The sequence below is a fragment of the Schistocerca cancellata genome, chromosome 2, assembly GCF_023864275.1.
Source record: "Schistocerca cancellata isolate TAMUIC-IGC-003103 chromosome 2, iqSchCanc2.1, whole genome shotgun sequence".
Lineage (NCBI taxonomy): Eukaryota > Metazoa > Arthropoda > Insecta > Orthoptera > Acrididae > Schistocerca > Schistocerca cancellata.
The window spans coordinates 855,820,107-855,846,314 of record NC_064627.1 but is presented as its reverse complement, the minus strand read 5'-3'; the positions used below and the strand labels follow the sequence as shown (position 1 = coordinate 855,846,314).

At 38.8% G+C, this 26,208-nt stretch overlaps 1 protein-coding gene across 1 annotated transcript; it reads right to left on the bottom strand.

Moving 5' to 3' along the window:
* Positions 1-10,271: 10,271 nt before the first annotated feature.
* Positions 10,272-25,448, bottom strand: LOC126162785 (guanine nucleotide-binding protein subunit beta-like protein). The gene is made up of 7 exons (XM_049919502.1): positions 25,241-25,448; positions 24,389-24,597; positions 23,950-24,060; positions 12,702-12,797; positions 11,277-11,387; positions 10,864-11,004; positions 10,272-10,506 (listed from the first exon to the last, which is right to left on the bottom strand). Exons 1-7 carry the CDS (start codon positions 25,347-25,349, stop codon positions 10,330-10,332), a joined length of 954 nt encoding a protein of 317 aa, XP_049775459.1. The 5' UTR covers positions 25,350-25,448; the 3' UTR covers positions 10,272-10,329.
* Between the last annotated feature and the right edge of the window lie 760 nt (positions 25,449-26,208).

Here is a 26,208-nt window from a genome sequence, read left to right as displayed (position 1 = left end):
CCATAAATACCTTTTGTGACGAAGACTGATTATTTTAGTAAAATGAGATTAATATCGCTGTGCTTTATAAATATGTTGTCAAGAATTATAAAAAAAATACGTCATTCAAAAGGTAATATTTTCACTCTCGCACTCCCGTCTTGCCGAAATCAGTAAGCACGACAAAATATTAAAAGTTATTCTACACCGAATTTTTGAGTTACGATTCGTGTAAGAGCACTAAAAGACACTACAACAGTTGATTTTCTGTATTAAAAGTTATACCTTATCAAATCACACAGTCGTCAGAAATATGTTCCTTCCTTTCTCAAATACGATGAGCAAAGGACCCCATAAATGATCAAACATATTTGTCAAATTGTTCTCGTCCATCTATGGATTTGTCAAACGTATACAGCACACGTTCTAACAAATTCGTCAATTTAAATTCACTTTTTGGAAGTACACGCTGCCCCTATATGCTGTATTTCGACTAATGGAAATGGTCTTTTTCACTGATCCTGGCACTGTTTAAATAATAGCAAGGATGAAACAAGGCGCTGAACCAAGGGATAGTTTAAAATGAAAACCTGCCAAGAAAATGTTACAACATTCGGAAGCTGACGATAAGATCAACGTTCTCGTTACAAACTTTTTAGTTTAATTACTTCGCCCTCGTATTAAAAAGTAACACAGAAATAAGGTAAACTTGATTCCTTTCTACTTGGTCCAGAGTTCGTTAAAATACCTCAATGTGGAAACATGATAGCATCCTCAGCGGAGGAACCGGAGAAGTATTTTTTTTAATTACATTGTACTCTCACTTGTATGTTGTGCGTAAAATATTTTCTTTTAACCTGCCTGCGCAATACGTCAGAAAGATGCGACAGCTCTACCATTTTGGTAACAGCCACTGATATTTCGTAAGTATCCTTGACCGTTGTTTGCATGGTTATGGAAACTCCTACATGGAGACAAACTGTAATAAAACCGCACCAGCAACGTCCGCAATCTTGTCAAATTCTCCAACAATCGAAATTTCTCTCAAACACGTCGAACAGTGCCGAATACGGTCAAATATTTGCTATCAATTAAGTTTGACAAATTGATCATGCCTGTAAAGTGTCTAGACTCTTTAATATACTGCCAGTATCATGCTGAGTTTCACAATATTAATTACTTAATACTTATTCACCCACGAACCTTGTCCATAATCACATAATATTAATACATACTTTCACTACTAAAACAACCATTTGAACGGCCAAAGGTTTAAGACAAATGCCACCCTTCCTGCCACTGTAACACAACAAACTATACTAAAACAGTGTTCTGGAGACTTGGTAGGGAGCAGAACTTTCATACAAAAAGTGAATGGGTAAATAGTTTGTTTTTCCATCAGAAATGGTTCTTGTTGAACTTGCTACTTTTGATTACCATTCTTGTTGTGGCTTCCTTGAAACACGAAATTGAGAGGTCATGGAGGGCAGGAGAGCTTATTGTGAAGGAAGCTGAAACAATGAAGGCTTCTTGAAGAACACAGTTTACAGTTCTGAATGTATGATTAGTCTTTGGATCTGGCAGGAGGCAGTCTAGTACAAAAATACTGGTGCTGCTCCAACAATAATCCAAAGACTAATTACACAGTGCTTGTTTGGGGGTGGGTAATAAGTTCCTGTAATTCAAAACTGTTTTACATAAGGAATAATGGAATGCAATTTTGATACTGTTGTATTATTTCATCCCCACAGAACCACAATCAAATTGCTTTTGTGGCTCAATATTCAGGTATCCCAACAACTTCAAATCAATCTTCGAATGGGAACTCTTGAATCTATCTAAAAAAGAAAGCCTATGTGTACTTTTTGTACTGATTAACGTTTTCATCTGGCCAATTATTTCAAAAATTTTGTATCCTTCAAACAAAGAAAATACAATCTGTGGCGCATAGTTGTTAGCCGTTATGCATATTTTAATACAATTCTAAAACTAAGATATCAAAATGTTTTGATATTTTTTCAATTCCAAGCACATGTATATAAAACAAGGGTAGGTAAGCAATTAACTATTTAAATAAGGCTACTACTTAAAAAGCCTATAAAATTACTAAGCTCATGCTAGACTACTTTGAAATATTCCATGGCACTGCAAATGATACATTATTCATATTTGAAAAATGATATAGATTCAGTTCCACAAATTCCTGTGTTGTCACTGATAATCTTAAGTGTGTGTGCGTATATTACAAAAGATTTACTAAATGGGAAATGGATCATACACTCATTTTACATTCCTACTTTAATGTATCATTTGCTGACTTGCCAAACACTGTATTACCTTTCAGGGTAAAAAGTGGCAATATCAAACAAATTTACTTACTGCTGAGACACATGCAAAAAGGTCACATTGTCTCTAAAAATATTCTTAAATACAGGAGTGTCTCCTTGTCTAATTATCTTCCAACCTTGTATAAAAACAAATCTATTTGCCTTATCCTTCCAGTCTTCCCGACCTCCCAGTCTCACCATTTGGCCACAGACAAGCATTCCCCTCACAACTCAGTACCACCCAGTACTGAATTACATTCGTCACCAGGGATCTGACGACTTCTCATTGTGCCCTGAAATGAGAACTGTCCTGCCCACAGTGGTATTCCACCCTCCATCGAACCTACACAATATACTCATCCATTCCCACACAACACTTTACCTTATGGCTCATATCCCTGTAATAGACCTAGATGCAAGACCTGTCCCATACATCCTCCCACCACCACCTACTCCATTCTGGTCTCATCACCTATCCCATGTAAGGCAGGGCTACCTGTGAAACCTGTCATGTAATCTTCAAGCTAAGCTGCAACCACAGTGCTGCACTTTATGTGGGCATGACAACCAACAAGCCATCTGTCCACATGGATGGCCACCAACAACTGTGGCCAAGAAACAAACGGACCACTGTTGCTAAGCACACTGCACAACAAAATTCTTCACTTCAATGACTGCTTCACAGCCTGTGCCATATGGATCCTTCCTACCAAACACCAGCCTTATTGAACTGCAAAGGTGGAAACTATCCCTGCAATATATCCTACATTCCCGTAATCCTCCTGGCCTCAACCTTTGTTAATCATTTTTCTCACCCATCCAGCCCCCTCCCAGCACTACACAGCCCCCATTCCACCAATGCACCCAGTCTTTACTTCCCTCCTGTTCCACAACCCCCCCCCTCCCCCACTCTCTCCTGCCCACCATCTAATCTCCTGACTGTATCTAGCTGCCCAACCCTCTCTCCATCTCATCCTTGCATGCTCCCTAGCAGCACTTCACTGTCCCTCACCCCTACCTTCTTATCCCTCCCTCCCTCACCCCCACCCAGTTGCCACTCCCATCATGCACACTGCTGTTGCTCACAGTGTGGCTTCAGCTGCCGTCTTGTGTGAGTTGTGTTTGCATGTGTGCCTGTGTCTTTGACAAAGGCCTTGATGGCCGAAATCTTGTATTGTGACTTTGTTGTGCCAGAGACTCAGCATCTGCACTATATGGCAAGTAGCAACTTCCCTTTTCATAATGTTACATTCCATCCTGGATTTTCCACTGTTTGATTAAATACAAGATGATGATGGTCCCATACTCTAAAGAGCATAGGGAAACGATGCGGAAGACCCGCACCACTGTACTAGGCAAGGTCATAGTGGAGGTGGTTTGCTATTGCTTTCCTCTGACCGTAATGGGGATGAATGATGATGAAGATTACACAACAACACCTACTCATCTTGAGGAAGGTGAAAATCTCTGACCCAGCTGGGAATCAAACCCAAGTCCCCATGCTCAGGAAGTGAGAACGCTACCACGAGCTAGGTAAACTAAATTCTCACAGAAACTCTCCACTTATCTGCGTAAATCTAATATATAGAAGGTATTTGTACTACGAAACTTCAGTCAGTATCCTTGCACCACAGAACAAATATTTGGAATTATTAGGGAAGAGTAAATTTACACTAATTGCAAGCTAGCAAAGAACCAAGCATGGCAAGGATACCACCCAGAAGTTGGAAGAACAGACTATGTGATACTTTCTACATAATATCTCCATTTCAACCCTTCACTGGACACACAGGGCTATTGTGAAAAAAAGAAAAATATTACGAAACTTAAGACGCGTATGGTCATGTGAACAATTATGCATGCATCTGGGGTTTTATAACATTTAGTTTTACAAAAAATGGGAAGTTGCAAGCAACATTGCCCATAAGTCACATGGGTGCTATAATGTGAAATACCATAATATTATCCCTGCAGGTGGATTAAATGATTGCATTTCAATTTATTTCGTGTGAAATCTCTTAACAATTCCTCTTCAGAACAAGCACACAATTATTCCACATTTTACTAATACCTCCAACATCTCTTTCACCCCCACACTGGTCAGTATCACAACACTGGCATGTGAGCTCATTTCCTTCTTCAAAAAACTTTTCCTCTTCTGTAACATTACTTAGTCTGTACAGGGAATAAAATCTTACACAATGACTGCCACATCAGCACTTAGAAATATTTTGAAATCCTATTTATGGTGTTTACTTCAAATGTACTAATGCGGGTTGTTGCGTTGTGTACACATAAGACATTCGCTAATTAGCAGACTTCAGTTTTCTTGTTGATGGCCAGGACAAGTTCTTTGATCTTCGATAATCTGTTTGTTGCTAGTTCATTGTTCAGAAACTAAATACAGTATAACACCACTTTTATGTTCCCAGAACTAGTGTCTTCCCACTGTTTATGACATTTATCTTCACTGACAAAATTACTATGTTCATTTGCACCTGATTTTGCATTAACAAAATTATAATTCTCCCACAGTTTACATTTCATAAAAATGTTTGTGGAGCAAAAAACTGACACCAGGCATAAAGTAGTGTTTACAAAAAGCTATGCTTGACACCAGGGCATCAATCAGCAGATCTGAATCACTGAAAGGGGGGCGTATTTTTCATGCTGAGCTGAGAATTTATTCTCATTGTCAGGTACAAAAATGTGTAAGTATTCTTGTGATGTTTCACAAACAAAAAATGCAAGTGATGGTGTGTGTGTGTGTGTGTGTGTGTGTGTGTGTGTGTGTGTGTGTGTGTGTGTGTGTGTGTGTGTGTGGTTTTTTTTTCTATGAAACTGGAGCAGCACAGTACCTGATAACATCAAAAAGGCTACTACAGTGCAATAGAAGCAATCCAACAAATACGCAGCCACCACACAAATACTTTCTTAAATTTTTGCAGCACTTGACAACAAGAATACATTCTGTAAACACATTGGGCTAAGCATGAAAAAATACGTAACTGATGCAGTGTTTCATTATTTACATAATAAATGACAGTTGCAGGCTTTCCAAAAACATCTATTATGATGTACAAAAATTAAGTGAAATTTTTCCATTTTCCAGACAAGTTATCAGTTTCAGTCACATCAGCATTAGATAATAAACAACTCACAAGTATTTTGATGCCTATGATGTACATATACCTTCAAATCCAAAAAAAGGGAAGATCATATACAAAGCTTATTATTTCCCCACTTTTTATTAACTTGATAAGCATAGAAGCGGGGTTTCACTGTACCTACAAGATTTGATAGGTTTCGAGTTCATAATGCCCGAAATTTTGTCAAGATGTGTTAACTGCCCAGTAATGTGTAAAGAAGATACAATTATAATGCCCATTAAAATGAGCATGTCAGTGAACTGCTCCACTGTGTTGGTATAGTGATCTGCTCCACCGAACACATTTTGATCAATTGCGTCCACGTGATTGTTTCTAAAGAAATTTCTCAAATATTGTAGTGGTATCGGCCTAGTAACTCTCTCACACTAAAGGTACATCAGCTTTCACATTATATCTATAGTCTTCCTTTATCGACCTGACTGCAGTACGTCTTCTTACTGTGTGTGGCATATGGGTTATGTGATTCACTACCAGTATCAGAACACAATGATGTGGAAGGAAGATAAGGGTTTAACACCCTGTCGACATTGATGTCATCAGAGACAGCATATGCTCCGAATGCTTCAAGGATGGGGAAGCAGCCATCCTATGATTTTACTCAACTGATTCATCACTGCACCACCTCACTCAGTTGCAACTATTTAGTTGTTAGTACATGGGTAAACTGACTTTTCAGAGTCCACAGAGTCTGGAATATCCGGTAACATACTATTGTTAACATACTGGTTCATATTCAGGATCTTCACTACTGTAGCCAACTATTGGCAATACTTGGGTCTCCTGGCAGCAAATAAATCTCATTTCTTCCATTAAATGCGTGTGCTTCCATTTCCAATAGCCTGTAAATGGGTGTTCATGACACTATTAGAAACATTACTTGTTTTGTTGATGAAGGGACAGCAACCCTTTTATTTCATGAAGTGTATATTACAAATCAATCACAGTTGCAGTACATGTATCTTGGGACTAGTTGTGAACCAACTCATTTTCAAGCCTAACCTGAGGCTGCACTGAAAGTGCCCGAGCTTAATAACAATCATCTAAACTTGGCAATAGTCATCTAAACTTGGCAATAGTTACATCACATAAGTCAGATAAATGTCAATATACAAGCTCATACATCGGTCAGAATCAAAATGATTCTGCCGTATAATGAGAACCTGTACATCATATAGAGACCATATTTATATTGCGACAATCACCCATCGCTGTGATGCAAGTATTGCCAATTTTACATGACTCATTAACATCATGCACTTTCAGGGCAGCCTTTGGTGAGACTTGTGAATTAACCACTCAGTTCTAAGCTAGTTGCCAGAATATAAGTACTGAACTTATGACATATGTAATAAACATTTCATTACGCATATGTTGTGAAGTTCTATATAGGGGCTATGTTGCCTACAGGAAACTATTCACACTTCAATTTCTGAAAGGAATTCACTAACACATCTGTATAATGACTAACCTTTTAATATTTCCTATTTCCATTTATACTGGGTGTTTCCACAAGAGAGTGCAAATATTGAACAGTCCAGGGGGATGGCGGGATGAAAGGATGTGTTGGAGTGCAAGTTCCCATCTCCGCAGTTCAGAGGGACTGGTGTTGGGTGGGAGAAGCCAAATGGCACATACGGTGTAGCACGTTCCTAGGTCCCTAGAATTATGCTGCAGGGCATGCTCCTGCTACTGGGTATTGGGCATCTCCTAGGCAGACAGTTCGTCTGTGTCCGTTCATGCGCTCAGCCAGTTTAGTTGTTGTCATGCCGATGTAAAAGGCTGTGCAGTGCAGGCATGTCAGTTGATAAATGACATGTGTAGTTTCACATGTGGCCCTGCCTTGAATTGTGTACGTTTTACCCAGCGGTTCCTACCCCTGTAACCGACCCCGCTGCAAAACCTGCCCCATGCATCCCCCCACAACCACTTACTCCAGCCCCGCTACTGGTAAAACGTACACAATTCAAGGCAGGGCCACATGTGAAACTACACATGTCATTTATCAACTGACATGCCTGCACTGCACAGCCTTTTACATCGGCATGACAACAACTAAACTGGCTGAGCGCATGAACGGACAGACGAACTGTCCGCCTAGGAGATGCCCAATACCCAGTAGCGGAGCATGCCCTGCAGCATAATTCTAGGGACCTAGGAACGTGCTACACCGTATGTGCCATTTGGCTTCTCCCACCCAACACCAGTCCCTCTGAACTGCGGAGATAGGAACTTGCACTCCAACACATCCTTTCATCCCGCCATCCCCCTGGACTGAACCTACGTTAAACAACCTCACTCCCATTTACTCTTCAGTCTTCTTCTCTTTCCCTTTCCTCTTAGCCATTCACGCATCTTTTCATCCTGCATAGTTGTGTTTATCTTTATACTATATACCTCTTTACTTCTGTATGCATCCTCTTTGGTTTGAAGCTGGCACAGTACTTACAGTAGAATATCTTTGGCTTCCCTCTGACAACCATGCCTCCATCCTTGCTACCCTCCCTATTTTCCTTTCCCTGTTGCTTCATAACCTGGATTGTGAGTAACTGAATCTCCTTTCCCTTCTTCCCTTTCTTTCCCCTCTCTCCTCCCTGATGAAGGAACATTTGTTCCGAAAGCTAGGAACATAAATTTTCGGTTTTGTTTTGTGTGTATCTATCGGCTGTACTGAGCTGAGGTAAGTACTGGCCAGCCCCTCTATCTCTTTTTTAGTATTTGTTTCACATCTCTATATGAGATTTTCCATTAATCATTCAAATATTGAACAGGACACACAGGATGCATCACTGAACAATTTGAGATATGGAACCTGGAGTTGGAGAAGCCAGTGTAAGGAGAGGAATAAAATCACATTACTGTTTATTTTTGTTACATTATCACAGTTAACTGAATACCATCACTGGCACAATGACCATACCATCTGTGCTGTATCTTACACAATGTGCTGAAACTGACAGCCATAAATCTCAATGACATTTGTGAGCACGATTCCGACACACCCTGACAAACATCCCTGATGTGTTTCTAATCATCAAAGGCAGCTACAATTCTGGCAAATAATTCCATCTCCATATGCACTGGGGGGTCTCATACACAAATGATATATCCCCATAGGAAATAACCAAGGGGATTCAAGTCATGCAACCTCTCACAGGCCACGGAACAGAACTGCCCATTCCAATCCAGTAACAAAGAAATACTGCATTGAGACAGCTGCAGCTATACACACCGAAGTGAGGTGTTGCACAATCATGTTATATCCACATCCTCTCTGAACAGCCAAGGGTACATTCTCCAAAAACTCATTTACAACCCCGCATGAACCTCATGTACATGGGGTCATTCAGCCAGCCAGTTAGGAGGCCCAATGAGATTGTTATCTACAATGCCAGCCCAGACATTCATTGCATAACCTACTGGATGGTGCAACTACATCAGGATGGTTTTCTCAATCCCACACATGGCTATTCCTGCTGTTTGAAATACCATCAGAATCAAATGAGGTCTCATCAGTAAACACTACGATTTGGACGAAATCTGGTCGATCAAGCCACTATCTGAGCAACCACTGACATTGCAACCCTTGGTGCAAACTCAGTCACGAGAAATGCAAGGACTCGACTGTACCTCTCTGAATAGCGCTGAGTAATGAATTGATTCATTAGCATGTTGTCATAGTACGACATAAATACGATACAACAGAGCTACGTTATGGACAAGTAAACAAAACCTACATCACGACTTCCTAGTAATCAGGCTTGTCATCCTTGCCCACAAACAAACAGCACAGTACACAAACTTGTACCCATGTAAGTTGCAAATAAGTTGACAAACAGAAATGCTAGACAAAGTGGTAGAAAAGCTTACTTCCATATCTCCTTATGCTGGCTTCTCCGACCCCAGGTTCCCTACCTCAAATAGTTCAGTGGAGCATTCTTTAGGGCATTACATTTTTGCACACTCTTACAGAAACACCCCTTACACACTTTTTATTGGATAGATAAAACAAAAAATCCCAAACTTTTACTCCGGTAACCAATCCCCATAAACTAGCACCACCAACTGCCAAACGTGCACACTATTCAGAAACTGTGGCAGAGAGAACAGAATATTGTTCGATCAGAGAATTTAAGCACGGCTTGTAACAACCATTGCCCACCCAGGCAAAATTTCAGTATCACAGGAAACTGCAGTTTTGACATTGCTTGAGAGGAACATTGCCAAGAAAGGGTTAAGAATTCAGAAAGAATTTTTCACTTAATGTTCATTCCTTATTTTACTGCTACAAATTTACATAATGTGAAGAAAGTTGAGTGTGACGAATATGAAGACCGAAGAGAAGTGTATAGATACATTGACTATCCTTAAAGTAACATCAACAATAATTCATATTTACAACTGCATACCTTGTATTGGGAGGCAGTGTGGGAGGGTTTGGGCACACACACAAATCCTACTAAAAGAATTTTAAGAACCTTCATCAATTTTAAGAATATACCACAAAATAGATTATCCCAATCCTCTTTGACAATCACTGAGCCCAGTATCTACTGCATTATAGTTTTGTGATATGACAAAATTTATTTGAGCACACACAAAGGCTGCACTGGTTTGAAATACACTTTTCTCTTCACTCAGTCTTATTGTACCCTTGACCACTCACGTTCAACTGCATATTTCTAAAATATTTCAAGTGACAATCTTACGTTCTAATTTTTAAATATACACATAAAAACTCACTACTCTTTCACAGAACATGTCACCAATGAAGTAAAATCTATGAAAATAAACACAATTAAAAAGTTAAAAGTTTTATTTTCCCAAAATAAAAGCACCCTGCTCAGGGTGAAGTCTTATCGTGCAGACACAGACACCTGCCACACACGAATCAGGTTGTCTGAATAGCCAGCAAACAGTGTCTGCCCATCTGTAGACCATGCCAATGACAGGCACTGTGGGGGTTCTGCTTTTGCAGTCACAGAGACTACTTCTGGCCTGAGTTCTTCAACCATGTCCTTGCTCTCCAAGTCCTATAACAGTTAATGGTTATGTCACTATTGCAACAAAGTAATGCCCCTAAGCTATTACAAAACATTAATGCAATCTTATTATGTATTATTGAACAAGGTTTTTCAAGTACACCTAATACACTATTCCATTATAAACATGTCTGCCCTACCATTTGTAACTACTTTAGACCACAGTTCTTGGATCAGAATCCTTTTGGCAAAGAGAACACAGAGATCACAGCTCTACTCGTCAGGATATTTCATCATGGTAGGTTGGTTTAAAAGGGGGAAGAGACCAAACTGCGAGGTCATCTGCCCCTTATTTCATCATGTGCAGGACATATGACTAAATGGATCCACCCAGAAAAAGTTACTTACCCAAATCTTAATTGATGGTCCAAAAGCAGCACACAGCCAATATCTATTTGGCGAGAAGCACAGTGCTGTTATTATATCATTGTGATCCAAAGTGTGCAGATGCTTTCCGTCATTCAAATCCCACAGCATAGCCTTGCAATCCTGCAAAGAAATGCCAGAATAAAGCAACTGCTCGTACGGGAATAATTTAACTCTTGTGAGTACTACTAAGATCAGTCCCATATCCGCAAACACTCAGCGAATGTCATGATTCATTTATGTATGCATCATTTCACAACATTAGCATAACATTACTAAATAAAACTATCTCATTACAATTAAATTTAATAACAGTCCTTGAATCACCAAACCACTTACTAAGTAACAAGAATCAAAACTGACTCAAAAACAATGTCTCTATAATGTTACATTACCTTTCCTCCAGAAGCACAAAGTGAGCCATCAGGAGAAACAGTAACTGTGTTTAGGTATCCCGTATGTCCATTGTGGTTGATCTTCAGACGACAATTTGTTAGATTCCACACCTGTAAATAAGATGATCAGCATGTTCAAACAACATAAAAATTTCAGCTCTCACAACAAGAAAAACTTCTGAATTCTGTGTACGAGAATAATGTACAGGTGTCTCACTACTTGTCCCTGGACAGGTGCTGCCTTCTGTTGTCAATTCCTAAAATTATTTTAAAATAAACATTAGCAAATTTAACAGCAGTTCTCATGAATGGCTGAGCCAATATGTGATCAAGTTTTGTATTTCATGCCAGTACCTGTTAGGTTTTGCAGTTTGCTGTAAATCTGCTGCAAGTAAGTTAAGGTTTTTTTTCATGAGCAATAAATTTTGGAAGCTCGAGAGCAAGACCTTGCTCAATAACCACCTCTCACCTTTTTTGTAGGTACGATTATTATACTTTGTTATTTTAAGATTTGTGATCTATCAAAGAACTAAAGTAAATGCAAAAAATAAATCTTGAAGCCTTCGCATTTTTAGGCAGTATTACTCCTATAACATATCAACTGCACATATGCCACAAATACTTTAAATAATTGCATAAATGGTTGGTTTTCTAGGTCTGACCTGTAAAAAGTGGCCTATCCCCAAAGCATTAAATAACCAAGTGATCGAAACAGTAGCTACTTGAGACCACAGTTCTTCAAACATCAGAATCCTTTTGGCTATGGGAACACAGAGTACAACTCTACCCACGTGGAAATTCATCATTTAGATGAAGCCTGTGGCTCATCTTTATAATTGACAATATATATTTATTACCCTTTCAGCAATCAAGGCTAAAAAAAGCCCATCATGGTAGTGCTATATGCCCTGGAAGGCTGAATGGATGACTTTCTTGACATTACTGTACAATATTTCATGTTTGCCATTTATGACAACACAGTGAATGGTGAAAGAGAATAAAAGTTTAAAGCTCTAATGATATATGGAACAAATTTTAGTGGTTTATAAATTTTGCAAGCATGAAGAACATACACCTCTAAAAACCCAACCGTCAAACTCCAGTGCTCATTTCTGCAGTAGCAACCACACTGCTTCAAATTCCATGAGAAGTAATAGGTGACCCAGAACCTAAGAAATAACTTCTGTCACTGACACTTTACCAGAAAACAGGAAGCTGATTTAAAGAAAGGATTGAGTTGACACTTGTACCCAAAATTATTTCATCTGTTTGGATTCAATTTGTAATTAGCGAAGGTAATATCCAAGGTCCCTACACTTACAACTCAGATGAGAAACTGTTTATCTTCGGTAATCAATGGCTTCAGTATCTAAGCAATGCCACAAATTTTGAACTACAGTTTAGGTACAGCAATCATCAGCTCACCTTAACCATGCGATCCCATCCCGCTGACACAATGATGGGATTTGAATGATTGGGCGAAAATCTTACACACGACACCCAGTCACTATGGCAGTCCTCCTGTAAAACAAAAACAGTAGTGTTAGCCAGAAAAATAATTATACAGCAAAACAAATTATATACACTCTGGTTAACCAATATGAAAAATGTTGTTGCTACTGCGACAAGTATAATCCTCAATGTGTTATCTTTCTTTTCTGAGAAGGAATTATAGACAGCACTTCTGTATCATGGGGAACTGCTTCATAATTTATATAAACATTACAAATAAGCATACCAACTGTTTCATTGAATCATTACTTCACGATTTAGTGAAACACCTGTTTTGTACATTTACATTAAGGAAAAATAGGTAAAACTTCTTAAGAGTCTGTAACACCAAAATATTTTTGTCATCTTCCATCAAATCTGGAAGCTGAGTACTTTTTCTTCATGAGTAATTATTGCAGATGTTAAGCACTTAAAAACGATACCTCTATTTTTTCCCGCTTTACCAAGAAGCACACAAGAAAATATCACTGCCAGACAACACTAGCAGAAGACAGATTTGTCACATTCAACCTTTTGTTCAGACAATGATCACAGATTACAATCCAACTAGTGTACATATGCAGCTTCAATCCACTCATCTTTCACACTGTTCAAATGCACCTGTATCATTATCTGGCCATCTGTGATACTAACTGTCAACACAAATCTTCCTTAACCCAATGTTGGATATCATAACTCTGAACCTCAAGTGCCACAACTGGTAAATTACAATTTTTGTGATAAGAAAACTTGTTCTGATTAGATGGACTGACACAAAAGCTCCATCAAAATCGCCTTTTCAGTAGAACTTCATGTAGTGAAGTCAAGAACTGAAATTTACCTTCAATCCACCTCTATTTACAGTTGCAAATTTAGCTATTTTGAAAATTTAAGACACTAATGCAATGCCTGCACATATATAATCATAAAACCACCTAAAAAAACACACAAACAGACTGGGATAGTGTTCAGAAAAATTTTCTGATGGATTGTTTTTTCTTTTTTCATTCTCTATCTCTTTCAACGAGATTAGATGACATGTTATAGCATAGATTTTAAACTCATTATCAAACAACACCCTTTAAAAGCCTCACTATAAACAAAGAAAAGAATGTTTATGTCAGCAAGTTGTACATAAGAATTCCTTGCTGAAGAGGGCTCCTTTTACAAAGGCACAAGCATGGAGATCCATTTTATGAATTACTTTACCATGGGCAATCAATTAATGTATCACTTTGAACAAATCTAGATAGTCTCAATATGCAGACACCGACAACACGAGTATTTGTAAAAAGGTGGTCTGCATATGGTAGTTTTGTACATAACATTAATTCCATGGCCCGTTCCTAACTGAAGTCAATGCATGAACTACAAGGAGACCTAAACCTTTAATGTAGCATAACCTGTTCATCTACATTAATTCTCTGCAATCCTCCCGACAGCGTATGGTGGAGTGTACTTCAGGTACCATAATTTGATCCCCCTGTTCTGTTCACAAATGACAGGTGGAAAGAATGATTTCTGTAAACCTCTGCATTAGGGTGAGTTACTAAAAACTGGAAGTACATTTGACATTCAGCTGAAATCTGAAAGCAGTCATGTGACATCTTGTTCATGTGGTGCAATCATTATCTTTAGTGACAAATTTACAAAAGCGGTAAGGATTCAACCACAGCTAAATATGCTACAAGCAGGAGTATAAATGACTGCAACTCATTAACTTTCAGAAATTTGAGCAGAGTTTTTAAGTTCCTACTTACCCACAACCTCTAAAATCTTGACATTCCAAATAAACAGTGAAGTATTGGTGAGAAGTAAGATAGCCCCTAGTATTATCCACAGCAGTTGAAACTGTACTCTTTAGATTCCTGCATAACCACACCCTTGGAAATGGCAACATTATTCAGAAAAAACTCATTTGTGTTAAGAAGTAATAGACATGTCATTTTTGGTTGTTTCACTAAGAAATTTCATCTCATTTTTAAAAAGAGTGGTGATACAGAATGGAAGGAACTCCTTACGAAGAGCACGTGCATAAGTAACACTGAATATGGAAGAACCTAACTTCTTTTATATGAATAAGAAACACCCTGAATGTATTAAACACACAAAGACAGGGAAAAACAATTAGCATGTACTTAGTTTTGAACCTACTCACTTCCATTCTAACACTGGGTCTCTTATCCCCCCCCCCCCCAAATAATCATCACTTTAAAATTTTCCCTACTGGCCATTCCACAACATGTGGGAGGAAGTAAAATGTTGTCAACCCTTCACAGAAAACACACACACACACACACACACACACACACACACACACACACACACACACACACACACACACAGAATTTCAATAATAGACCACTTTATGACAAACAATGCCTCTCATGTCTGCCACTGGAGTATGTTGAGCATCTCTTAACACTCTCGCACTGACTAAATGACCCTGTGGCTGAACTTATTTCTCTTCATTGGATTTCTGTTAGTCCTACCTCATAAGGGTCAAAGAGTTATGAGCAATACTGAAGAACCAGTCCAAAGTGTTTTTTAAGCAACTTCTTTCATGGTCGACTTACATTTTCTTTTACAACTACTTATGAATCTCAGCCTAGCATTTACAATCAGTGTGTACACTGCCATGCCCTGCACAATTCATCAAACCTGTCCAGTTCTTCTGGAAATCTGCTCCCCTTCTAGCATTACTATCTTCTTCCACACAAGCACATCATCTGCAAATAGCCTTATGGAGCTTCTGAGATTTTCTACTGGATCCTTTTCACATATTGTAAATATGTACTAGTCCTATAATATGTCCGAAATTACATTTATACCCATTTATTCTGTACTTTTGAGAGCAATGTGTTGAGTTCTCTCTGTAAGAAAATCTTTAATCACAATTAAATTCCAATACTTTCAGAAATGACTTCCTGACAAATCTATATTCAATGTTAAATTTCCCTTCTTCAGAAACACTTTCCTTGCCATTGCCAGTCTACATTTTATATCCTCTCTACTTCGACCATCATCAGTTATTTTTGCTCCCCAAATAGCAAAACTCCTTTACTACTTTAAGTGTCTCATTTCCTAATCTAATTCCCGCAGCATCACCCGACTTAATTCGACTACATTCCATTATCCTCGTTTTGCTTTTGTTGACGTTCATCTTATACCCTCCTTTCAAGACACTGTCCATTCCGTTCAACTTCACTTCCAAGTCCTTTGCTGTCTGACAGAATTACAATGTCATCAGCGAACCTCAAAGTTTTTATTTCTTCTCCATGGATTTTAAAACCTACTCTGAACTTTTCTTTCGTTTCCTTTACTGCTTGCTCAATATACAGATTGAATAGCATCGGGGAGAGGCTACAACCCTGTCTCACTCCCTTCCCAACCACTGCTTCCCTTTCATGTCCCTCAACTCATAACTGCCATCTGGTTTCTGTACAAATTGTAAATAGCCTTTCGCTCCCTGTATTTTACCCCTGCCACCTTCAGAATTTGAAAGAGTATTCCAGTCAACATTGTCAAAAGCTTTCTCTAAGTCTACAAATGCTAGAAACGTAGGTTTGCCTTTCCTTAATCTAGCTCCTAAGGTAAGTCGTAGGGTCAGTATTGCCTCACGTGTTCTAATATTTCTACGGAATCCAAACTGATCTTCCCCAAGGTTTGCTTCTACCAGTTTTCCCATTCGTCCTTAAAGAATTCGCGTAAGTATTTTTGCATCCCTGACTTATTAAACTGATTGTTCGGTAATTTTCACAACTGTCAACACCTGCTTTCTTTGGGATTGGAATTATTATATTCTTCTTGAAGTCTGAGGGTATTTCGCCTGTCTCATACATCTTGCTCACCAGATGGTAGAGTTTTGTCAGGACTGGCTCTCCCAAGGCTGTCAGTAGTTCTAATGGAATGTTGTCTACTCCGGGGGCCTTGTTTCGACTCAGGTCTTTCAGTGCTCTGTCAAACTTTTCACGCAGTATCATATCTCCCATTTCATCTTCATCTACATCCTCTTCCATAATATTGTCCTCATATACATTGTCCTTTTATAGATCCTCTATATACCCCTTCCACCTCTCTGCTTTCCCTTCTTTGCTTAGAACTGGGTTTCTATCTGAGCTCTTGATATTCATACAAGTGGTTCTCCTTTCTCCAAAGGTCTCTCTAATTTTCCTGTAGACAGTATCTATCTTACTCCTAGTGAGATAAGCCTCCACATGCTTACATTTGCACTCTAGCCATCTCTGTTTAGGCATTTTGCACTTCCTGCCGATCTCATTTTTGAGACGTTTGTATTCCTTTTTGCCTGCTTCATGTACTGCATTTTTATATTTTCTCCTTTCATCAATTAAGTTCAATAATACTTCCGTTACCGAAGGATTTCTACTACCCCTCATCTTTTTACCTGCTTGATCCTCTGCTGCCTTCACCACTTCATCCCTCAAAGCTACCCATTCTTCTTCTACTGTATTTCTTTCCCCCATTCTTGTCAATTGTTCCCTTATGCTCTCCCTGAAACTCTGTACAACCACTGGTTTAGTCAGTTTATCCAGGTCCCATCTCCTTAAATTCCCACCTCTTTGCAGTTCCTTCAGTTTTAATCTACAGTTCATAACCAACAGATTGTGGTCAGAGTCCACATCTGCCCCTGGAAATGTCTTACAATTTAAAACCTGGTTCCTAAATCTGTCTTACCATTATATAATCTATCTGAAATCTGTCAGTATCTCCAGGCTTCTTCCATGTATACAACCTTCTTTTATGATTCTTGAACCAAGTGTTAGCTATGATTAAGTTATGCTCTGTGCAAAATTCTACCAGGCAGCTTCCTCTTTCATTTCTTAGCCCCAATCCATATCCACCTACTACGTTTCCTTCTCTCCTTTTTCCTACAACCGAATTCCCGTCACCCATGACTATTAGACTTTCATCTCCCTTCACTATCTGAATAATTTCTTTTATTTCATCATACATTTCTTCAATTTCTTCATCATCTGCAGAGCTAGTTGGCATATAAACTTGTACTATTGTAGTAGGCGAGGGCTTCGTGTTTATTTTGGCCACAATAATGCGTTCACTATGTTGTTTGTAGCAATTTACCCACACTCCTATTTTTTTTATTCATTATTAAACTAAGTCCTGCATTACCCCTTTTTGATTTTGTATTTATAACCCTGTATTCGCCTGACCAAATGTCTTGTTCCTCCTGCCAGCGAACTTCACTAATTCCTACTGCATCCAACTTTAACCTATCCATTTCCCTTTTTAAATTTTCTAACCTACCTGCTCAATTAAGGGATCTGACATTCCATGCTCAGATCCGTAGAACACCAGTTTTCTTTCTCCTGATAACGACGTCCTCCTGAGTAGTCCTCGCCCGGATATCCAAATGGGGGACTATTTTACCTGCGGAATATTTTACCCAAGAGGATGCCATCATCATTAAACCATACAGTAAAGCTGCATGCCCTCAGGAAAAATTACAGCTGTAGCTGCCCCTTGCTTTCAGCCGTTCGCAGTACTAGCACAGCAAGACCGTTTTTGTTAGTGTTACAAGGCCAGATCAGTCAATCATCCAGACTGTTGCCCTTGCAACTACTAAAAACGAGGAGGGGCGAAGAGTATATACAAGTATGCAAGAATATGTAAGTATGTGCTTGTGTAATCTCTTCATTTGATTTTTACCCCTCTTCTAATTGACTGGAGGAGTTTTTGAATTTATCATTTCAGTAACAATATGTTTCTTTATGACACGGTCAACAGCTTTGAATTTTGTTACAAGTATTACGAATGCAAAGCTTCTCTCTGCCTCCCCATGACGGGTTTTCACTATAATACTGCTGAAACAATGCATGTGTTTGTATAAGCAAATATGCTTGTAAAGCAACTTTAATTCTATTTGCTTCATGTCACTACATTAAGATTGCTACAAAGAGAGCCTTTCAACTGACATTTGCTTTAATGAGCCTGCACATTGTAGTACACACACACACACACACACACACACACACACACACACACACACACACACACGTATTTTGGTACACTTTAACAACCCCATACAACAAAATCAATTGAGCATCAAATAGCTTGAACAACCATACTGCCTGCATAAAATTAGCTTAAAGATTGTCAAGCATGCTGGCATGAAGTGCTTGATCACGCATTCTTGTAAATTCGCAGTTGAACATGTAGCCACTGGTCTTGCAGCGTACCTACTAATCACCTAACAAAAATCAATGTATTTCAATAGTACTAATGTGGGACCTAATGACTTTCTCCATTCAGGATGTAAAGTGATCAGTAGGCAATTTACAAAATAGAGGCATTCAATACACTGCCATCATATAGCTGTCAAATGGTTGAAATTTCTGTAGAAGTAATCCCAGCTTTCGTGATCAAAATTGAAAGTAACAATACCAGATCTATAGTACAACATAACAGCTAGCCTACAAAACCTTCTATCACTAACAGGTTTCGAAAAAACAAAATGGTAACTTTCATTACCACAGAACATCACATCACAAGTTACATACCTTAACTGGAAAATACATAAAGCCACTTGAGCAATAGTATGTAAATATGCCACAGCAGTTTCTTCATACCACCGATCTTCATACATCAGAATCCTTTTGGCTTCGAGAACACTGAGACAGTATCTCTACTCATCTGGGTATGTCATCACTTGTATGAAGTCCGTGGATTGAGCTACAAATTTACTTAGTCTTGCAACGATTGTTCCTACACTGCAGTCTTCCCAAATGGTAAATTTTTTATAGATTATTCATAGACTTCCTGCCACTATAGCACAACAAACCATAATAAAAACAAAGCATTTTGGTGTTACCTTTAATGTATTGTATCACTGAAACTGTACAGCCTCGGAATATGCAACTATAAAAACGAAATCCATTAAATACGGCACGTTAGCTTCCAAAATTCAGGTGGTGCCTGCTCAGTTTGTTGGTGTCAGCCAATCACAGCAGATGTGATCTATGTTTTGGGTGCACAACAGCAAGGTGTTTAGCATATGTATGAAAACATATTGGCTGCTTTTTTTCCCTTCTGGGTATGTGATGAGGTTGGGACGGAACAGCACAGCTTAAATTGCTATGACTGAAGCACTGACATTCTTTGCTGTCACAAATATGACTTTTCCAAACAGGCTACTATTTCTAGGAGTGTGGTTTGGCTGGGACATCGTAACTACCACATAAAAGGCACTCTTGTTTTCATGAATATTTGGCTATTTTCTGGAATATGCTGCAATGTAGGAGGGTGTGAACAGGCAAACTGTACCCACAGCTGCAACTGACTAAGCCAAATATTTGTTGCAATCTAAATTGCAAATTTCCTGTTTCACAAAAGTCTCAATTTCAAAGCTTGTGTTGTTAGTTTGTAGCATACCCTCACACTTACTCTGCAGAAATCAAATGCAACGTTGTTCTACCAGTATCGATATTTAATCGAGCGAACATATTGCAAAATCTGGGTTCTTTCAAAGGTTAGTTTTTACTTGACTAGTCTTAGTTCATTTTAAAAATATAGTTCAACAGATGAAACTTCCTGGCAGATTAAAACTGTGCGCCCGACCGAGACTAACTCGGGACCTTTGCCTTTCGTGGGCACGTGCTCTACCATCTGAGCTACCGAAGCACGACTCACGCCTGGTCCTCACAGCTTTACTTCTGCCAGTATCTAGTCTCCTACCTTCCAAACTTACAGAAGCTCTCCTGCGAACCTTGCAAAACTAGCACTCCTGAAAGAAAGGATACTGCGGAGACATGGCTTAGCCACAGCCTAGGGGATGTTTCCAGAATGAGATTTTCACTCTGCAGCGGAGTGTGCGCTGATATGAAACTTCCTGGCAGAGACTCAAAACATGTTAGATTCAATTGATGTTTCTACCTAACAGAGAATACCAGTTATACATTAGATTGATTTTTTACCTTACAGGTAATACTGATACTATACATTCAGTAAAACACCAATCAAATGTATAACACCCTTCCAATTACACAGTTTATAATATCCAGATTATCAGCCATTACAGCATTTACAGAACACCGTATGATGGCAATATGCTGAAAAGAGCTCAGCAATTTACACAATAAAAATCATATAGAGAGGACTGTAACTGGTATATATACTATCACGTTACCACAAGACTTTTGCACAATGAGCCCTATAAGAACAAATTTTATAGGTGTTCCATGGTGTTCCTGCAAAGAAAATTTAGTGTGCTCAGTTTCTGTGCTGTGGTTAGCTAATGATGAATGTCTTAAGCTCATTGTGATTGGGTGATAGCAGCAAATCAAATTAATGCCATCTCCATTTCAATGCTTTGAAGCATATTTGCTGGATTTTGTATTTATACTTGTGTATTCTCAAAATATGTTGTTGTAATGATTGATCACATTAAAGACCTCTCCAAAATGACTTTTGAACGAGTTTTGTTTAAAAATTTGTCGAGTTAAAATGAGCTCTGGAACAGGAACATCCAACTGTGTGTCCTGGCTCAAACTTTCAAACTAGACACAAGCAAACATTCTAATTAATAAAGCAGCTTTGTGGTCCCGACTGCAGTGACAACATTGCCAGCCACATTGGACATGGTTTTGCCAAGTACCTACAAAACCAGCAACAAAATCATGACAGCTATGAAAAGCCAAGATTTGTTCATATGTGGCCTAGTACAGTGTGTAAACTTTTAGATGGCAGACCTCTCCTTAGTCCTGAATCAGTAGAAGTCGGTAAACATCTAGAGGCTTCGGTAGGCACGCAGTTTTGACTGCTGCCAACATTATGTAGCTGACTTTACAAGGTAGCCATTGTAGTCTGCTTCATTGTTTTGCACTGTACTGTTCTGAGTGTTTTTATTGTGCAGTTGTGCTAACCATTATCAAAAGGAGTGAAGAGGCAGTTGCTGGCCTATCTCGGGAGTCACCAACAACCTCTACCGGTAGGCCTACGGTTAGAAGGAAACCAGTATTACGTAGCGATGCTCGCAAAATTATATTGCGTGTGATTGAATGCTGCGAAAGGGAAAGGGAGCAGAAAAAATTGCTTCACCCCATTTACAAAACTCCAGTGAGAACTGCTACATACACAGTACAAAGCATGTGTAGCATTGGAAGATTCAAACAGTTTTCCAAGAATCATCCTGGCATATCACCACAAACGCCTGGCAAGAAAAGGTGAGTTTCCATTTCAGATATTTTGTTCGTGATCACTTTGAAGGAGCCCCCTATTTCGTCCGAATTACCTTATATTTCATTTTTCCTTGCTACCATATTGCTTTGTATGGAAACAACTGGTTACTGTATTATTTCGAAACACATGCTCTCATTCTCAAATAGTGGATGCATAAATCTGGGTATTTTCCTGTGGTGGCATCACATTGTTAATGATGTTATATCTTTTTCAAGAATGTGTCGTACTTTTTTTCCAGCTAGGAACCTTCGTGGGCGTACGGAGAACAAAACACCAAAATTTCACCGCAATCGGGTGAATTGTTTGGGAACGCACAGATGGCAGACATACATTCATTTCTATATATAGATATTGACAGTTACGTTATACTATATAACCTGTTTAAGTATATTTAAATTTTATAATTAATAGTTTAACGTTGCGGGGAATGAAAAAAATCGCAAGCAATGGGAATCCAACCCAGTTCCGCTGCATGACAAGCCTTTACCTAATCAATTGCGCTATGCACACTACAGTGACCTAACTGTTGAAACATTGTCCATTACTCTTTTTGGGCGTTCATAGAACTCGCTAAAGTTTCATTGCAATCAGATGAATGGTTTGTGAGCGCATAGTAGACAAACATACACACATTCATTTTTACACATATAGATTTTAATTTACATGACTATTTCAGTTTTGTTTCCAAAAACATTTAAAGCGAGTTTTACTTCCAAGCCTTTTGTCTGCTTTCGTGTAAGCATGACGTGCAATTTGTAGTGCCAGCACTGCAACTGGTAGGAGTGCCTTGTCCCCCCCCCCCCCCCAACACTCCTCTCCCCTTGCCAGCCAATGCTTGCTTCCTCCTCTCCCCGCACAACCCTGCCGTCTTACAGTTAACACACTGAAATGACAATTTTTTAACAGTACTGTACTTTAACAACAGGCAAAAGTAATTAGATTATTTTATGCAATAGTAACAAACTGCTATTATTGCTGTCAATTCACAGTAAGTCATGCCAACTATCCAGATGAAATGCTCTACATCAAATTCTTAAGCCATTGTGTTGAAGTTTAAAATCAAAACAGTGGAGTCCTATTACAATAAGCTGTTGTGCAATATAACCTAAAATAAGATAGTATTGCTATCCAAATTATCTGATGTTTTAATATTTACACCACCAAACAAGTTACTACTTAGTTCAGCCACATTCATGTATGTGATCTGGGTAACTGTTACAACACTGCTCATCTGTCCTACACTGTTCCCATCTCTCTTAAATCCTTGTCCATATGACCTTAATTCACACCACCCTTTTACTAGCTGCCTCTTTAATTTATCTTTTCATACTTCAACATACTTTATTTCTAACCCATTTTCCAGTTTTCAAGAAATTTTGCGTTTCTCTTATTGCCAAGCTATTTATCAAGATCTTACTGCACTGCTAGTCTGGTTTACAGTTAAGAGGAGGTATGGGATATAACCTTTAAGGGTAATTGGCAACCACTATGTTTGTCTCACACCACATACTGCAGATATTCTCTCCCCACTGCTATCAATCACTGCACATATTTCACATGGACGACTTTATGCTACTCACATGATCCACACTTCAAATTCCATTATCCTCAACCATTACAGTAGTAGTTTTCTTAAAATAGCCCTTAGTGAGGACCACATCAGAAAATTTGACAACACATACAATAACAAAATTATAAAACATTTACAAATAATACTGCCTTGTCAAAACCTGAACTCATTTGTTACTTTTGAATTTTCTATAATCTTGTGGTCATGTATGCCACAAAACCTAATCTGATTTTCCTGATTAACACAGTCATTTGCAGCCAACTAATTATGATTAGAGCTTATTAGTAAAACGTATACAGTCATGTCTGAAGTCTTAAGAGATCAGTTTTAATCAAACATCAAGAAACCAATAAGCAAGTCAAGAATCAAAATGCGCAAATGTAAGTACCGTGCAATTACCTGTATGGTGTATTTGCATTCAGCAAGGGTATTCCACAGCTTTATTGTCTTGTCCCGGCTTCCAGACACAATTTGCCTGTTATCCACAGAGAAAGCAACACTCAGTACATCCTGAAACAAAACAAAATCCAACCATTACTTTGAAATTATACATATTAATACAATTAGTAAGTTCAAGTCCACTAAAAGAAACATTCAAACTGAACATCTAAATCTAGTATATGTGAAATTATGTATTCATTTACCAAATACTAAGATTAATGAAAAGCCAAAATCACCATAACTGAAGTGAAGTGCTGTATGAAGATACTCAACACGAGTTGTGCAGTGTATGTCCATACTTACTTGGCAATGGGCTAACCTCTTCTAAATTAATGCAAAAAAAAAGTTTATAAAAAAAAAAGCTTGAAATGGTCTGCCATCAGTAGGCGAGCTGCACCTTCGTGTGATCCTCAAAGCGCCGTGTTGTCTTCCCAGCTGCAAGATCCCAGAGGCGCAACGTCTTATCCCATGATCCAGACAGGGCATAATTACCATCAGAAGACAGTACCACATCGCTCACAAAATGCGAGTGGCCATAGAGCCGCTTCTGAGGGACACCATAACTTGTGTCATCCCTTGTTAGCTTCCAAACAATAAGGGTCTTGTCTGTAATGAAAATGTTTAACAGTAGTACCTAACCTACCAATGGCAAAATTTGCATTGCGCATACTGTTAAATCAAAGGATTTGTGATTTACAGTTCAGAATATCAACAGCCAAAATGTCAATTCTTTTGGCTACTGAAAAAGCACTGCCCAGTTACAAGTAATGTGGACAACAACAATAAATTTACAGTACAGACGGACGTACCAGCTCAATGTTTTATTTATTATTACACTACTATCAACGAGGTACTGAAAAACTTACTTTTTCAAGTTAAGATGGAATAACTGTAACCGTCAATTAGAATCTCATACGAAGCAAAAATTAACGTTGGCCGTTTTAACCATTTGCCAGTGGTTACACTAAGCCCACGTGTGTTTCAACGCTTCCCATTTCGCAAATAAATTAAGGTGGTGCTGCTGGGCTCCAGTGCTTCTACAAATAGCCGACCGTAACCTCGTTCAGTGTAGTTAATGTTACTCGTCACTAAAGAGGCGATAGACCTCTGCATTCAATGACTGAGTCGATCAACTAGCAAATTACACTTCAAAAACTTTAAAAACATAAATAAAATACTTGGGAGTATCACAAAACCTCCAGAACTAAGTAGATAGCACACTATCAATGGAAGCGCGTGCCACACTCACCTCTTGAGCAAGATAAAATCATTTCTGGATATTTAGGATTGGTTGCTATCTGCGTAACCCATCCATTGTGGCCCCGAAGAGTCCCTCGCAGTTGCAGTGTTTCCGACATTTTAAGCGGCTTCTCTTCTGCTGATGCCCACGGATTCGCGCGGCGTGTCCAACACTTGCTCACTCCGCCGCGCCAAGTAGGAAAAAGACAGGTTGCCACCAACCTTCAACCGGAAACCCACTTTGTCCAGAAGTGACGTCACAGCTATCGAATAGGATCGTCCGCCAAACAACCAGATATACGCAAGAAAATATTGGCCGTTATTTTCAATGTGACGTTGATCATTTCTAAATCAACTGGAAGTGTAAAAGATATTAAAAAATTCAAGTTCCCTTTTCCTCTATTAAACATTAACAAATACATCGTTTCAGCATTATTTGTCGTTATTCCATAGGAAATCATAACCACTTGCTAATTACCGATAACTTGATAAATAAAACTACTTTGTATGGCTACTATTTCAATCGGTAGGTTCAAGATTATTTCTATGGAGTTTATGTCTAACAGTTGGCAATACGAAAGCAACTACTGCTTGCGAGAGGCGGTGAATATAAAAAGTTCTGGGATTTGTGGCAGAAGAACCATAGAGATAACGGAAGATTTAACAGATTCACAGTGCCATTATTAGCGCCCTTGTAAAACTTCAAGCGATGACAGCATATTTTGGTACTTGTAGCATCACATACCATTGATTGTATCGATAGAGACACCAATTTAGGAAATAATTTAGAGCAGTCGGTGGGACAAGCCCTCGAGAAGGGAAGCATATTGGATCTACTGGCAACAAGTGGACCTGGAATTATCTATTCATCATTGGTTCGAATAAAAAACCAAGAAAGTTGTAGTCAGTAACAAAGATTCACCTCTGTAGTCCAAACTGTGAAGGATCTCTATCACAAAGACGTAAATCACTTATGCC